At 41.5% G+C, this 16,959-nt stretch overlaps 1 protein-coding gene across 2 annotated transcripts in view; it reads right to left on the reverse strand.

Moving 5' to 3' along the window:
- XKR9 (XK related 9) overlaps positions 1-15,499 on the reverse strand; it is a 32,391-nt gene extending 16,892 nt beyond the window's left edge. The window contains exons 1-3 of one of the 2 annotated variants that reach the window (XM_088471577.1): positions 15,391-15,499; positions 4,557-5,020; positions 2,952-3,055 (exon numbers count right to left, since the gene is read on the reverse strand). In XM_088471577.1, the coding sequence (XP_088327703.1) occupies positions 2,952-3,055; positions 4,557-4,828 (376 nt within the window). In that variant the 5' untranslated portion in view covers positions 4,829-5,020; positions 15,391-15,499. Of the gene's footprint in view, positions 1-2,852; positions 3,056-4,556; positions 5,021-15,390 lie in introns of both variants that reach the window. The other variant, XM_088471576.1, reaches the window with a different exon arrangement.
- Positions 15,500-16,959: the final 1,460 nt, after the last annotated feature.

Genomic DNA, 16,959 nt, shown 5'->3' on the forward strand with positions numbered 1-16,959 from the left:
AGTAGTGCTAGTGGCTGCAGGGTGCCTCACTCGCACACCCCTAGTTATGTCCCTGGTGTATATTTACATATTAATTTCCTCAAACTAAAAGGTTTACATACAGAAAACACTATGGGGCATATTCTAATATGGGAACAATTTTGAAAACCTGCAGCTGCAAAGTTTTTCCTATTCAACTGCCGGGCAGAAATTCAAGATGCTGCTTTTTTCTCGCAGCTGGTGCAAAGTCAGGGAAAATCCCCCTTTTAACTTAAAAATGTAGGGAATCTCTTCAGAACCCCTTGGACACCCCACCCCCAATTATCCTAATTAGTCCAATAATTATGTCATTAATGCTTGTTAAAAAACAATGGCCTCAAATTACCCCAAAATTTACTTTTTTTTGTTAATTTATGCACTCAATTTAATTACCCTGTTTATTTAAACAAAAAAATAATTACTTTATATCATTTAAAAAAAATGTTTTTCTTAAATTGGCCTAAAATTACCCCAAAATCACTTTTTTTTCTTTTCATTTTCTGTTTGTAATTGAATAAAAATATATATTTTTTTTGGAATTTTTTTTCTTATCTTTTTTTTAAAAATGCACAAATCAGCAATTCGTAGCATTTTTAAAAATCAAATATTTTTCTTTTGGACAGTAATAAACATTATTACTGTTACCCAATATTTTTTTATCACAAAATATTTTTTAAAAAGGATACTGTGGGTATCAGGAGCGCGTCTACCTGCAGTAATGAAAAAATGGTCACGATACTTGTGTTAATTTTAGCAGCCAATGGAATATGCCCCAATATATAATTTTTCAATTTTTTTGAGGGACTTCCTGTTTGTGCCAGATGAGACTTTGTAAAATAACTATCTGAAATGTACAAAGAGAAAGGTCTATTTGCGCTAATAAGACACCATTGATTATTAAATAAAAATAGAATAATCAGGGGGTCTGATGTTCACTAAAAAATATACATAAATGTATTAGTATATTTTATATGCAATGTATATATATTCAGACTAGAATACAACTAGCCAAAATGTAAACATTAATATTTAGACATGTAACACATACATAAAAACCGTATATAAAAATAAAAATACGTACAACCAATAAAACAACTATAATGATCACAATAACTCTATGGAGATATCCAAGTCTAATATGTGAAGAACACTGTACTTTTAAAAGGACAGTCCATATATTCATATCGCTCCTGGTTTTAAGCCACAGATGAAAATACAAATGGAAATATGAAAACTTGTATAATCACCACTCTCCACTAATGTTAGTAGTCAGCACTCAATATGCTGTGCGGGAATAGCTCCCTCTATACAAGAGCGAAACTGGTTAGAGGATCCAAAGCCCTATGCGAATGCACGACTGGACAATTGTTATCTTAGTGCATTTGCTCCTTTGCCATCGCTGGGACTGGTTGCCATATACTTATATTGTTGTTGCTGTCCACTTGGGGAATCCTCCATACGATCTGGAATATAGAGGCTACTGGCATCCACTTCCAGCGTCAGCATCTGTGGTCCAGGCAGACTACCGCAGGTGGATACATGGGCGGCGTGCATTTGCACCCGCTGTACCTCTTTACAGCACGAGGGGTGTTCAGGACTGCCTATTCCCACACAGCATATTGAGTGCTGACTACTATCAATAGTGGAGAGTGGTGATTATACAAGTTTTCATATTTCCATTTGTATTTTTATCTGTGGCTTCAAACCAGGAGTAATATCTTATGAATATACAGACTGAGTCGTTTCAAAAGCACAGTGTTATTCACATATTAGACTTGGAGATCTCCGTAGAGTTATTGTGATTATTATAGTTGTTTTATTGGTTGTACGTAATTTTTTTTTTTTTTATATATATATATATGCGGTATTTTTGTATGTTTTATAAATACTAATGTTTATATTATGGCTAGTCATATTCTAGTCTGAATAAATATACATTGCATATAAAATATACTAATAAATTTATATATATATTTTTAGTGAACATCAGACCCCCTGATTATTCTATTTTTATTTAATAATAAATGGTGTCTTATTAGCGCAAGTAGGCCTTTCTCTTTGAATGTCTTTGTTACACCATAGTATGTGATGGTGCAGGTGCGTATGCACAAGCACATATGTCATTTTGCTGCTATTAATTAAAAATATTTTGGTAATTTGACTGCAAAAAAAATATAAATATATATATATATATACTGTATACATACATATTTCTTTTTTATTAGCGCCTAATCTCTTGTTTTTGTAAACTGTCTGAAATGTGACAGGTTCCTTATAACCTCTATTATATTTCTCCTGCTTTAGGGCTTGATTCAGAATTGTATGCTATGCCGATGTTTTCGTAGTTGAGCGATTTTTCTTGCTAATGCACATGCGCAAAACGCTGAGGAGAATCACTGCGCATGCACAAGCCGTAGTTTGAAATGGTATTTGCAATGTCTCCATGATTACAAGATCCAGAGTAGACCTCTGCAATCCATAGGCATTCCAGGGTGGAGTTAAGGAGGGGTCCGGCTGCATTTGCAATTGTCTGAATCAGGCCCCTAGATGGCTCATAGATAACCAGCAAATGAGCTTTCTGTCTGCCATCAACTGTGACATCATGACTCTCTGATAACCAAAAGGAAGTTACTGCTACATTGGCGAGTTGCTGATGAGGCCATTTGGAAGGCTTATTGCCAAATGTATTACATTGTCAAATTCAACACAGTCTGAAAACTTGTGTATTGACTCACAGTTAAATACAATTTTCCAAAAGTCCCTTCTCTTTTAGAGAATATTTAAACAACATTTAAGTTAACATTGCAGTGTAAATGATACATATTTCTACATACATTGAATTACAGTTATCTGGCCGTGCTCCATCAGGATGTAAAGTTGAAGAATGAGCTGGGGGGCACTTTCCAAATAAGTTTTAAAGCACCTCAACATACTCAAGTCTGTCATGGCTTCCACTGCTTTCTTCTTGGTATCCACATGTTTCTCGCTTCTAGGGTCATATGTGGCCTGGTATCCAAATTTCACAGCATACCAATATCTACATGACATGTGAATATACAAAATCATTTAAGTGTATGAAATTATAAACAACAAGTACTACTGAGTCAAGTTCAATGAATGTGCTTTAATTTAGGGAGTAAAGGACAATGGCCAGAAGACAATGGGCTTATGATATGGGAGTGAAAATACAGTTGTTTACACACAAGGAATTTAGATTGTCAATAATGCAAACTGGGAGTATCAATGTTTTAGCCTTAGATATTTAGGTTTCAGGGAGGTCCGCAAAGAGGGAATAGCTTAGAGGCCATGGTGTTTGAGTGCAGGAAAAAGTTAATGGGTTAAATATTTTCACAATGTCACCTCCCTTTTTAATTAATTTAAGATGATGCCAACCATAACACAATATAACATTTGTAAAAGCACTAAACAACCTATACAGTAAAGACATCCAACTTCTGGGAATTATATTTTTTCAAATCTGCCCCCTTCTCTATCTGAACTTGTTTCCAATGTAATATTGCACACACTCGTGTCTACCATTGGACTCCTGCCCCTGCTGTTACACCTCTAGATGGAGATACAGAGTTGGGTGTCATCAGCATGCATTGTGAGTATGTTTTCAGAGTTAAAGGACAAATATTGAACAGTTATTACCAGGAAATCCCCAATTTGTGAAAGAAGCTGAGAGCAGGCAGAACGTATCCGGGAGAAACTTAAAGCCGCACTACTATGTACAGAAAATTGTTTGACTGACATGCCCCTCCCTCTGGTCATACTGTATATCCCAGGGCTCCTTTGTTCCTTTCACAGCTCCTGCCAAAAACCTGGTGTGGAAGTTTGCAAGCAGAAAGGACCATTTACCAGCCACAATCAAGAGATTGCTCATACACCTCTTTGCCTCCATTTTAATACCAAACCCAGCAGAGACAGCTAGTAAAATTTTACAGTAGGTTATTGTTCAACTTTAAAGCAGTTAGAAAGGTCTTTCCTTATGCAGTTACAGTATACGTCATACAAATAGAAACCAGGAATGTTATTCTAAATTCATACAGGATGTGAGTCATAAATAAACATAAATAATGTGAAATATAGACCAATGCTGAAAACATTTTTCACTTGTCAACTAATACCATATCTCAAAATAAAATGCGTGTAATTTTTTATTCATTATATCCTTCAACTGATACAATATCGATAAATCATTGTTATCCATTGTTCTCTTCTCTTAAAACACATGATCAAAAAAGATCTAATATGTAATTGAATTATCTCTATCCTACAAAGCACCTGTGCAGGAAAACCAATAATTAGCTGTAATCTCTTGACTGTGACTCTTGATTGGTCTTCCCTCTCACACAACCCTCGGCTACCATTTAAAGCTGGTGTAGAAAATTGATTTTCCAGTTCCTGTACCATGCAACTGGATAAGTTAATGCATGCAGAAGCTTCTGGGGTTTCGGCTACGGGAAAGAGCACCTTAGTAAAATGTTTTATCTATCTAAACAGGCAGCTAATCACTCCATAGGTCACTAACTTACCTTAGCAAGGTACCAGCCTGAAATAGATGAACAACGAGAATCCATTTCAGTATCCCATAGTTGTTCTTATCACAATCATCTTTAAACCAAGTGTAACTAAAAGCTTGAACTATTAGTGTGGATACAAGAACAAAAAATATGGTTAACAACCCAAAAAGGTGAAGTTCCCGCTGAAAGTATTTCATGGAGATCCACAAATCTGCTCCGATGTCAAACAAGAAGGCAAAAATCCCAGAGATGGTCATAAGAAAATTCCATTTTGTAAAGCTCATCCTCCTGAGCCCGGAGGTGATTGGGGTCTATGCCATTTTATTGAATAACTTGCATATCTGTTTGCAAAAATAATTGGCGTTCATGTTTCCTTTATAGGTCTAATGATGTAAGTAAAACGTTTTCAGTATTATCAACTGAGAATCCACCATGCTGAGTTGGTCACATATTTAGTTGTTCACGAGTTGATAAACCTGAAATTGAAAAGCGAAAATTTTATTTTGGTAGTGTTTATCTTGGTAGGTTCTGATTTTTAAACAATATTTTCTATTATATATTCTGAAAACCTTGTATTCCTGAAATAAACAGCGGCACGTCATGTTGCTGGTGTGCATCAGCTCCAATAAAATTCTCTTTAAGTTCCTCCATTTTTCTTAATTAATTGTAAGCAATCAGGGCCACGATGATACAATTTGCAACATCATCACTTCACCAGGGATTCGGGAGGTTGGCCTGATACTTCAGGAGTCTGAGAGAAGTCCCAAGAATATGAGAGTCTCCCTGACATTACAGGAGTACAGGCAAGTATGTTACAGCTGAAGATTATTGAGCATTTCTAGCAAATTTCAAATTTGCACATTTTCACAGGTTCACTAACCATGAATATGTTTAGGGTGAAATTTGCCATTTTTTTATATTCTTAAGTCTTTTTTCTGCCTATTTTTTGCTATTTTTTTATTTATTATTTTATTACATTGGGACGTACTGCTCCCGAAAAGATACAAAGCAGATACAAGCAGAAAAATTCATCAGTGTATAGGACAATGGATAGTGGAGACAAGTGCATACAAAGGGCGAACATTGTTGGCACATTGTGTTATTTTTGTTGTTTTCTGAACCTCAAAGTAGCCCAATAGACATGACATACCATTTGTGACATCTTTGATATAATAGTTCTGCCACACACACACAACTGACACCTATTAACTCATCTATAGGACAGATTATTCCAATTTTAATCTTATGAGAAGTTATTCCACCTTAATATGATTAACTCATTCTTGTCTGTAGTTGCAGACTTTTAACTCTGAAATTTGTAATATGTGCTGTAGCTTATATAGGGTATTTAAATGTAAACTGTTTAAGGTAAGTTAAATTTGTTCCCAATGAGGAATTGGATGATTATTGCCATAATTTATGCGCAAAAGAGCTGCACATAATAAAAAAAGAGTGCTATGCAACATGGTGATGAATACACATAGTAGAATGTGGTGAGGGTTGGCTCCAGTATTATATTTCTTGGTTTATGTCTGAAATCATGCACAGTACCAATTTAAATGTTTTATGCTACACAAATTCAAGCCAGCATCAGCTCATTGTGTGTAGATGGTGTCAGTGCCAGAATACGGTCCACCTGAGCCTGGAGCTGAAATGTATGAAAAGCCTATTGTGTGCCGCTGCAGTGGATGTGACCAGCGATGTGGGATGTGTGGCCAGTGCTGTGGGGGGCGTGGTCTGTACAAGGGGTGTGGCTAGCACCATGGCAGTCATAGCTAGCACCTATCTTAAACCACCTCAATCTCCCTCACCTCTTCACAAATATTTATGCCCACACACACACATTTTGGTAGCCTGATAGTAGTCAGTGGGGCACATATCGCACCGATTTTGTACAGGCACAGGTATAAGTCTTGCTGCCTGTACTAGACTACCTCACACCACCCACCGAAATAATTATTGCCCCATTATCAATGCTGTATACAAAACCTCTTACCCACAATTACTCACTCCCTGACCCAATATCACAGTCACTCACTACCACTCCCTGATCCATTGAAATACCCCTCACTCACCATCACTCACAGACCCCATATTTCACCCTCTGTAATAACTACCACCTCTCACTCACCATCACTCCCAGACCCCATATTTCACCCTCTGTAATAACTACTATGTTGTGTGAGTAACTGCATTAAAGTATTACATTTAAATGCAATGGGCCAGTATTTATAAGCTGTGTGCAAGAGAGGAGGAGGACTTACCATTTTATGCTAGTTAACACAACATCTACCTGTGTATTGCGAAGGAGACAGAATTTAATAAATGGTTTATAATTGATAAATACTACAACTTAAGTCATGTGATGGGATGGAAGGGCATTACCACTAGTGTGGCATGGGATGTAGTTAATAGACCGGCAGACTTAATGGCCCTAGTTTATATCCCGACTGCTAAAGCCCGACGGGGGACTTAAGGTAGGCGTCGAAATACCAACAACTATCTTAAGTCGACGCCAGAAGCCAGCCGGACAGAGCGAGGTAAGTCCAGGCGTCTTAGCACTTAGCCGTGGGGGGAGAGTTTAGGGACTCCTGAGGGGACTTAGGGTTAGGCACCCCCTAGGGAGGGTTAGGGATAGGCTAGGGGAAGGGGGTTTAGGCGCCACTGGGGGGAGGTTAGGCACCCCCACCCCCGGGAGGGTTAGGTTTAGGGTGCAGGAAGGAGGAAGTTAGGTTTAGGCACCACTAAAGGAGGTGTAGGGATAGGGAGGAGAGAGGGGAGGGTTAGGGTACTTACCAGCATTAGTCGGCATCTTGTCTTGTCGGGTTTCTCCTGTCAGGATTTGAACCGGTGGCTAAACAGCCTCCGGTATTTCATACCCATTCCTGTGGCATAATGTTAACTAGAGCACTACTGTGTAGCATAATGTGAACCAAGGCACTACATTATGGCATAATGTGAACACAGGGCACTACAGTGTGGCATAATGTGAACCAGGGCACTATAGTGTGGCATAATGTGAACCAGGGCACTACAGTGTGGCATATTGTGAACCAGGGCACTACAGTGTAGCATAATGTGAACTCAGGGCACTTCAGTGTGGCATAATGTGAACCAAGGCACTACAGTGTGGCATAATGTGAACCAGGGAACTACAGTGTGGCATAATGTGAACCAAGGGGACACTACAGTGTGGCATAAAGTGAAACAGTGGCTCCACAGTGTGAACTGAGGGCATTACAGTGTGGCATAATGGTAAATGGGGGAACTACAGTGTTGCAAAATATGATGTGGGGGTGCATTGCTTACTATATAGCTTATGTTTGTCAATTTTGTTGTGCACCTGATGACTTTTATGTTCATTTGTATTAAAATTGCTGTTCTTCTGGCAATAAACTATTTTAAAAAAAAATTCAGAAAGGATGAGCTGAGAATAGAAACAAGAAAATGTGACCACCTACCAAATGGTCCCAGGAGAAAGTGGCAAACTTTTAAGGTAGCAAAACACTGGAACTGGGAACACCCATTACCAAATGTCCACTTACAGTCAGGTGCATAAATATTGGGACATTGACCGAATTTTCATATTTTGGCCTCTATTCACCACCACAGTGGCTTTGAAATGAAACAAACAAGATGTGCTTGAACTGCAGACTTTCAGATTTAATTTGAGGGTAATTACATCCAAATCAGGTGAACAGTGTAGGAATTACAACGGTTTCTATATGCGCCTCACACTTTTTAAGGGGACAAAAGTAATGGGACTATCAACTCAAAAGCTATTTCATGGACAGGTGTGGGCTATTCCCTCATTATTTCATTATCAATTAAGCAGGTAAAAGGTCTGGAGTAGATTCTAGGTGTGACATTTGCATTTGGAATCAGTTGCTGTCGACTCTTAATATGAGATCCAAAGAGCTGTCACTATCAGTGAAGCAAGCCATCATTAGGCTGAATAATCAAAACAAACCCATCAGAGAGATAGCAAAAAGATTAGGTGTGGCCAAATCAACTGTGTGGAACATTCTTAAAAAGAAAGAACACACCGGAGAGCTCAGCAACACCAAAAGACCCGGAAGACCACGGAAAACAACTGTGGTGGATGGCAGAAGAATTATTTCCCTGGTGAAGAAAAACCCCTTCACAACAGTTGGCCAAATCAAGAACACTCTCCAGGAGGTAGGTGTATATGTGTCAAAGTCAACAATCAAGAGAAGTCTTCACAAGAGTGAATATAGAGGGTTCACCACAAGATGTAAACCATTGGTGACCTAAAAAACAAAAAGACCAGATTAGAGTTTGCCAAACAACATCTAAAAAAGCCAGTACAGTTCTGGAACAACATCCTATTGACAGATGAGACAAAGATCAACTTGTACCAGAGTGATGGGAAGAGAAGAGTATGGAGAATGAAAGGAACTGCTCATGATCCAAAACATACCACCTCATCAGTGAAGCATGGTGGTGGTAGTGTCATGGCGTGGGCATGTATGGCTGCCAATGGAACTGGTTCCCTTGTATTTATTGATGATGTGACTGCTGACAAAAGCAGCAGAGTGAATTCTGAAGTGTTTCAGGCAATATTATATGCTCATATTCAGTCAAATGCTTCAGAACTCATTGGACGGCGTTTCACAGTGCAGATGGACAATGACCCGAAGCATACTGCAAATGCAACCGAAGAGTTTTTTAAGGCTAAAAAGTGGAATGTTATGCAATGGCCAAGTCAATCCCCTGACCTGAATCCGATTGAGCATGCATTTCACTTGATGAAGACAAAACTGAAGGGAAAATGCCCCAAGAACAAGCAGGAACCGAAGACATTTGCAGTAGAGGCCTGGCAGAGCATCACCAGGGATGAAACCCAGCGTCTGGTGATGTCTATGCATTCCAGACTTTAGGCTGTAATTGCCTGCAAAGGATTTGGCTATTAAAAAGTGAAAGTTAGATTTAGGATTGTTTAGTTTGTCCCATTACTTTTGGCCCCTTAAAAAGTGGGAGGCACATATAGAAACCGTTGTAATTCCTACACCGTTCACCTGATTTGGATGTAATTACCCTCAAATTAAATTTGAAAGTCTGCAGTTAAAGCACATCTTGTTTGTTTCATTTCAAAGCCATTGTGGTGGTGAATAGAGGCCAAAATATGAAAATTCTGTCAATGTCCCAATATTTATGCACCTGACTGTATGTTAGAATATTGTCAGATCTCCATATGCAGAACCCTTGTGCTCACCCAGTGTCAGACTGTCCCACTGGAGGACCAGGAGAGTTCCTGATGGCCACACCCATTTACTTATGTTACATAACTTTCACTCATTTTCTCATTACAAACATTTGCATAACTTGTTTATAAAGTTTATACAATAAGCTGAGTATACTCTTCACTACAGTAAACAGGTTTTGTTAATAGGAGGGAAGGCAATTTGGAATGGATTAATGACAAATAACAGTACTGATAAATGGGGACATGTTTTCTCTTTTCTGTGGCATCTTAAAGGTGATAATCCAAAAACCAGAACAGCTATTTATTATTATTATTTATATGGCGCCACAAGTGTTACGCAGCGCCTTACAAAGTACATAAACAAATTGTAGACAAGCAACTTACAGAACAATACAATACACGACCAGGACATGGATAATATATATTGCTACATTAGTGACCATAACACCCAGATAAGCAACAGAGCATAAGCAACCAAGTGTTAGGTGCCCTAGTGGTGAGTAAGAAGTAGATGAAACTAAAGTTGGGAGAAGCACAAGAGGGTAGAGGGCCCTGCTCGTAAGAGCTTACAAGGGAGGGAAAGACAAACAGGTTCAACACAGATGGGGTAGATGGGGAGGAAGGAGCATGTAGCAGTGAGTTGGAATGATAGCTGGAAGGCTTTGATGAAGTAGTGGGTCTTGAGAGCCCATCTGAAGGATTGCAAAGAGGTGGAGAGTCTGATGGGGAGTGGGAGAGAGTTCCAGAGGTGGGGAGCAGTGTGAGCAAAATCTTGGAGGCGGGAGTGGGAGGAAGTAATCAGCTGGCATGAAAGGCGGCGTGCATTCATTGAATGAAGAGAGCGGAGAGGAGAGTGAAGGGAGATGAGATCAGAGATGTATATGGGAGAAGATTGGGTGAGGGCTTTGTAAGCGAGCGTGAGAACCTTAAATTGGGTTCTGAAAGGGAAGGGGAGCCAGTGGAGGACTTGTAGGAGAGGGGAGGCAGATGTAGAGCATTTGGAGAGGAAGATAAGCCATGCAGCAGCATTAAGGATAGACTGGAAAGGAGAGAGATGGGATTGGGGAGGCCAGATAGGAGGAGGTTACAGTAGTCCAATCTGGAGATGACCAGTGAGTGTATGAGGGTTTTAGTAGCATCCTGGGAGAGATAGGGTCTGATCTTAGAAATATTTTTGAGATGGAAACGACAGGACTGTGAAAGATTCTGGATATGTGGTTTGAAGGAGAGGGATGAGTCCAGAATAACACCAAGACAGCACACCTTGGGACTAGATGAGATAGTTATTCCATCAATTGATAAAGAAATGGTGGGAAGTGAGGTTAATTGGGAGGGTGGAAAGACGATCAGCTCTGTCTTAAACATATTAATTTTAAGAAATTCCTGGGACATCAAGGAAGAGATAGTTGAAGATACGAGTGAGAAGAGAGGGGGAGAGATCAGAGGAGGAAAGGTAGATTTGAGTATCATCAGCATAGAGATGATAATGGAGGTCAAAAGAGCTGATGAGTTCACCTAGAGAGGAAGTATAGAGGGAGAATAGGTGAAGTCCAAGAACAGAACCTTGGGGAACTACTGTAAGAGGCTGTGGGGGGGGAAGAGGAGTCATGAGAGGAAACTGAGAAAGATCGGTCAGAGAGGTAGGAGGACAGCCAGGAGAGGGCAGTGTCACGTAGACCAAGGGAGTGAAGGATATGCAGCAGGAGAGGGTGGTCCACAGTGTCAAAAGCAGCAGAGAGATCAAGGAGAATGAGAAGAGAGTAGTTGATTTTGGATTTGGCAGCAAGGAGGTCGTTGCTGACTCTCGTGAGGGCAGTTTCAGTAGAATGGAGAGAATGGAAGCCAGACTGAAAAGGGTCAAGGAGGGAGTGAGAGGAGAGAAAAGTGGTAAGGGGGTTGTAGACAATCCGCTCAAGGAGTTTGGAGGCAAAAGGGAGGAGAGAGATGGGTCGGTAGTAAGAAAGAAGGTTAGGATCAAGGGTAGATTTTTTTAAGAATGGGGGAGACAAGGGCATGCTGTCATGCAGAAGCAACAGTACCTGATGAGAGGGAGAGGTTAATGAGGTGGGCAAGATGGGAGCAGGCAGAAAGAGGAAACGGGGGAGGCGGGAGGGGATAGGATAAAGGGGGGAGGTGGAAGGGGGGGAGGACCGGATGAGGGCCATGACTTCCTCTCCAGATACAGGGGAGAAGGATGTTAGAGTTGGTTGATGGGGAGGGGTGATCTGGGAAAGGAGGAGGTGGAGAGCTGGGGGACTGGTTGGATATGATGTCCTGACGTATGGAATCAATTTTAAATATAAAGTAGGCAGCAAAGTCAAGGGCAGAGAGCAAGGAGCTATGCTACCCATATTTAGAGATCATATATTACTCCAATGAATAGTAGTGTTATGAGAACATCATTTGAAAAGTGGCATGTTATTAAGTGGACTCTTACAGAGCAGTTACAGCAGAGGACATTTATCCCTTTAACATTCCCTGGTGTGATGCCATGCAGGCAGAATCCCCAGCACAGTCATGATTACAAAGTCTGTGTCACAAACTCACAAACGGATTGTGGATGCTTCCCATATTCAGGGAATTTGCTAGACCTATTCCTGAGGCGCGGAGTCTAATGTGCCGGCGGTTTTCACCAGGGACCCTCGCAAGAAGGTTTGGACTTGGCAGGTTGTGGCCCTCAGGTTAGGTTTCCCTATACAGGTGCTGGTGAACTTGGTTGGAATGCAGAAGACTTTAGCATAGTCGACGAGCCAAGTCAGAGTCAAACGGACGAGACGGTACCAGGGAGCAGGCGTAAACGGGTCGCAGGGAGAAGCCGAGGTCAGAACCAGATATCGACACGGAACCAGGGGTTGAGCAGAATCAGAGTCACAATCAAAGCCAAGGTCAGAACCGATAATCAGGATATACACAGGAACGCTGGAGTATGGTAATGGAGCCTATACTCTGGCACTGGAGTGCTCCCAGGAACTTCCTTATATAGGTCAGAGTTCACGCAGTCTCCAATCAACAGGTCCCTAACTGAGTGCTTGTCTCTTTAAACCACTAGCAGAGCGGCACGCGTGCTCCTAAGGAAGCCGCGGCCGCCTGCACACAGCAGCCGGGTAAGAAGGAACACAGCTGACAGCGAGCGCTGGGGATCTCCCGCCTGCTGTCCCACACCAGTCCGGACCCCAGTGCCGCCGAACCAGGTAAGAGGGACCTGGATTCGACAGCGTTGTGACAGTCTGCACCATACTTGCCTACTTTTGAAAAAGCATTTCAGGGAGATTGTGAAAGCAGCACCTATGAGAGCAGTGGTAAAGTGAGCGTGTACTGCTACATCTGAGAGGCGTGCCATGAAATTTACTTACATCCAAATGTAAATGAGCCCCAAAGCAGTAAGTTCTATATATTGATGAAAACACTGATACTTTTCAGAAAATGGATGCAGCCATAGGGATCATTGTGCCTTATAACCAATGCAGGGAAATGATACTAATGATCCCATTTGAATGTATATCTGTTTTTTTAAATTTGTAACAGCTACATAATGGGGGTAAGGTGCAATCAGGGAGATTACTAGACTTTTCAGTGAGTCAGGGAGATGGCTACTATTTCAGGGAGTCTCCCTGATAATCAGGGAGGGCTGGCAAGTATGGTCTGACTCTGCACTAATATTATATAGTAGTACTGGGGCTGGACAGTGGCTATTGGCAGGGGCTTATCTATAATGGGTGCAGGGTGTGCGGGGCACATGGCCCTCTGGGTCCAGGGGGGCCCCACACCACACACCCTGCACCCATAGTATTACTTACCTCTTCGGAGTCCCACGTCGGAGAGGGGTCCGGTGCTGTAAAAATGATTGGAAAATAGCCGCCGCGGCCATTTTCCCATCATTTGCGCATGCACAGTACAGGTAAAATGGCCGCCGCGACCATTTTCCCGGTGACCTGCGCATACTCTATAGACTCTGGGCGCACTCTAGTGCCCAGAGTCTATAACTCCGGCGCTGGCTGCGGAAAGCTCAGTGCGCTGCCGGCCGCCAGACAGAGAGGAGGGGGCCCATGCCGGAGACTGCACACGGGCCCCTTCCTCTCTTGAAACACCCCTGGCTATTGGATAAAATCAAAATATTTTAACCTTTGAAGATGGTGACAAACTATTAAATACGGATATTTTTTATTTTTAAGTGGCCTAACATTTGAGTCCTAACTGGCAGGCATGTTAAAATAGCAACTAAAATTTATTTTACACTATAAAAATCCATAAAGCTTCTAGGAGCCTAGGCAGCCCCCAATCCTCCTGCCGTTTATTTCTACTTTACCACTTTGAACACTGTTTATGTTAATCACATTTATTTATCCAACATCCTATTTATGTGTGACGTGTAATTGTAGGAAAGAGTTAGGTGATGGTGTGCTGCAGAGATGGTGTGCAGCAGAGATGGTGTGCTGCAGTGATGGTGTGCTGCAGAGATGGTGTGCTGCAGAGATGGTGTGCTGTAGAGATGGTGTGCTGCAGTGATGGTGTGCAGCAGAGATGGTGTGCTGCAGTGATGGTGTGCTGCAGAGATGGTGTGCTGCAGTGATGGTGTGCTGCAGAGATGGTGTGCTGCAGTGATGGTGTTCTGCAGAGATGGTGTGCTGCAGTGATGGTGTGCTGCAGAGATGGTGTGCTGCAGTGATGGTGTGCTGCAGTGATGGTGTGCTGCAGTGATGGTGTTCTGCAGAGATGGTGTGCTGCAGAGATGGTGTGCTGCAGTGATGGTGTTCTGCAGAGATGGTGTGCTGCAGAGATGGTGTGCTGCAGAGATGGTGTTCTGCAGAGATGGTGTGCTGCAGAGATGGTGTGCTGCAGTGATGGTGTTCTGCAGAGATTGTGTGCTGCAGAGATGGAGTGCTGCAGAGATGGTGTGCTGCAGAGAACAGCAACAGCACCAGCTGAGAGTTTGTTAGGAAAGGGAGATTGCAGGAAGTCAATAGTTTCAAGTACAGTAGTATTCCATGTTGTTGTACTGATGTTTTATCTTGTTCTCACATTTCACTGATTTGTGTTTCTAGTGTGTTTATCCGAGGACAAATATAAGAATAGTCAGGATTTTTTATAACCCTTTTCAAGGGGTGCCATTTTTTTTACAACTTGCCCTGGGCACCATCAGTCCTTTCTATGTTTCTGCACATATGAAATGCAGATGCTTATACCTCCCAACATTGTTCTGGTGCATATAACTGGGGGTGTGCCCACATAACCTGTTGGTGTGCTACATTCACAGGGGCGTGCCTCACACCTCTCCCTCATCTCTCCGAAATAGACCCTAGAGTGTGGGGAATATGGCCCAATATTCCTGGCGGTGAAGTCGTCTAAATCGGGACTGTTAACATATAAATACATGGTGCACAGTACCTACAATCTACAGACATACAAACATCAATGTAATGCCAACATGACTATATTTATATGACTGACACCAACTCCATATCTCTCAATTGGAGAGACATCCAAGGTTACTGACCCTTTTTATTGATAAATAATATAGATACAGTACTGTAAATATACAGAATACATAAAATCAATAATAATGTAGAAAGACTTATAGATTATTTAAAACAAAATCTCGTATGTCAAAAAAGTCCTTACCTTGCAGGTTATTTATTGCAGGAGAACGGTAAATGGGAATACACTGAATTCTTGCAGTGAAATAAAATGTACATTCTATCGTGCCCGAGAAGGAAGCCGAGTAGTAGGTATACACACACCATGACAATGAAGGAAGTGCTCTGTGAATGGGCAGGTCTGGCTGGCTGGTTTCATTTTACACTCAGTTTCTCTAGAAACAAGTCAGGTGAGAGGTCACACGTCTAAGATTTAACTATTAATAATGTGACTGGGACAACCAGAGAACATAGATACTGTACCTGAACATTTCTGATATATAAAATGAATCTGATTTCTTTAAACATTTACAATAGTAATACACTGAGGTTCACATACAATGAGGCTGAGAATCCCATACAATGAGGGAATAATTATCCAAGATGCAGCATCTCCAATAAACACTGTTGTCAATTCAATGACCAGAATTAACGTTCACACTTGGTTCTTGGTCTCACCTTGGAAGAAGTTTTTACAATTCCAGAGGAGGATAATGAGCTCCTTGAGACGTGTGTACAAGACGTGGGACCCGATATCTTAATTCTATAATGCAGCAGGCACCTGATATTTGCGTGCTCTAACACCGAGCACTGTGTTAGAGCCACGCACGCTGTGCATCGAGCAATCCGTCCCCTGCTGCACTTCTCTTCTGAGGCATGCCTCAGCAGAAAACTTCACTCCAAGTTCTAGCGGTAAAGTTTCGCCTCTGGTGGGACACCTAGCATTCTGCTAGGTAGAATTCTACTAGATTTTGGACAAGATTGAAAATACCCATGGTACTGAGCAGTTTTTTATGAGGCCCCAGCCTCCACTATCCCCCTATATTTAACAAGGATTACAGAGGTACAATTACCTCCACAATCTTCCTTTTGCTATCGCCATCTCAAAATGGCCTAACAGAGGATATATACGTTGAAAATTTGTTAATTTATTTATTTTTTCAATACAGAAAAACAGTCATTCATCATAGCATTTACAGGTACAGTATAGAGGAGCGTCTATGCAATGGATTTAGTGTGTGGGTTTATAGGATCTAGGTAAAACATGGGTCTTTTGACAAAACATGCCATTTTTCATTCTGATTTTTATATTGGATTTACCTATAAACAGCTGTAATTCCACATAATGTCAAGTGACAAGTGTATAGTGGTGTACATGTATGGGGTAACGTGTAAATATAAGATTCTGGGAGAAACATGTTTTTTTATGAAACACATGCAGCATTTCATTCAGTTTTTCTGCATTGGCATCCCCAAAAACCCAGCTGTCATGGTTGGATACAGTGATGGTTGGATCTCATATGCTAAGGTTTAGTGTGTTGGTTTAGAGCAGGGATGGGGAACCTCAGGCCCGGGGACCGTATAATGCCCCCGGAATCATTTGGTCTGGCCCTCAGAGCTTTTTTCTGCTAGCCTCATCTGGCTAGCAGAGTGCCTAAAACAGCACCCTCCAGTCAAAATCTATGCAGCAGTGCAGCCAGGAGTGTCCCTAGGACGCTTCAGACGGTCACACCGCTGCCCTTACAGCTCCCCGGATCATCCTCAGGATGCTCTA

Source organism: Taudactylus pleione, unplaced genomic scaffold (assembly GCF_031769625.1).
Source record: "Taudactylus pleione unplaced genomic scaffold, aTauple2 ptg000114l, whole genome shotgun sequence".
Lineage (NCBI taxonomy): Eukaryota > Metazoa > Chordata > Amphibia > Anura > Myobatrachidae > Taudactylus > Taudactylus pleione.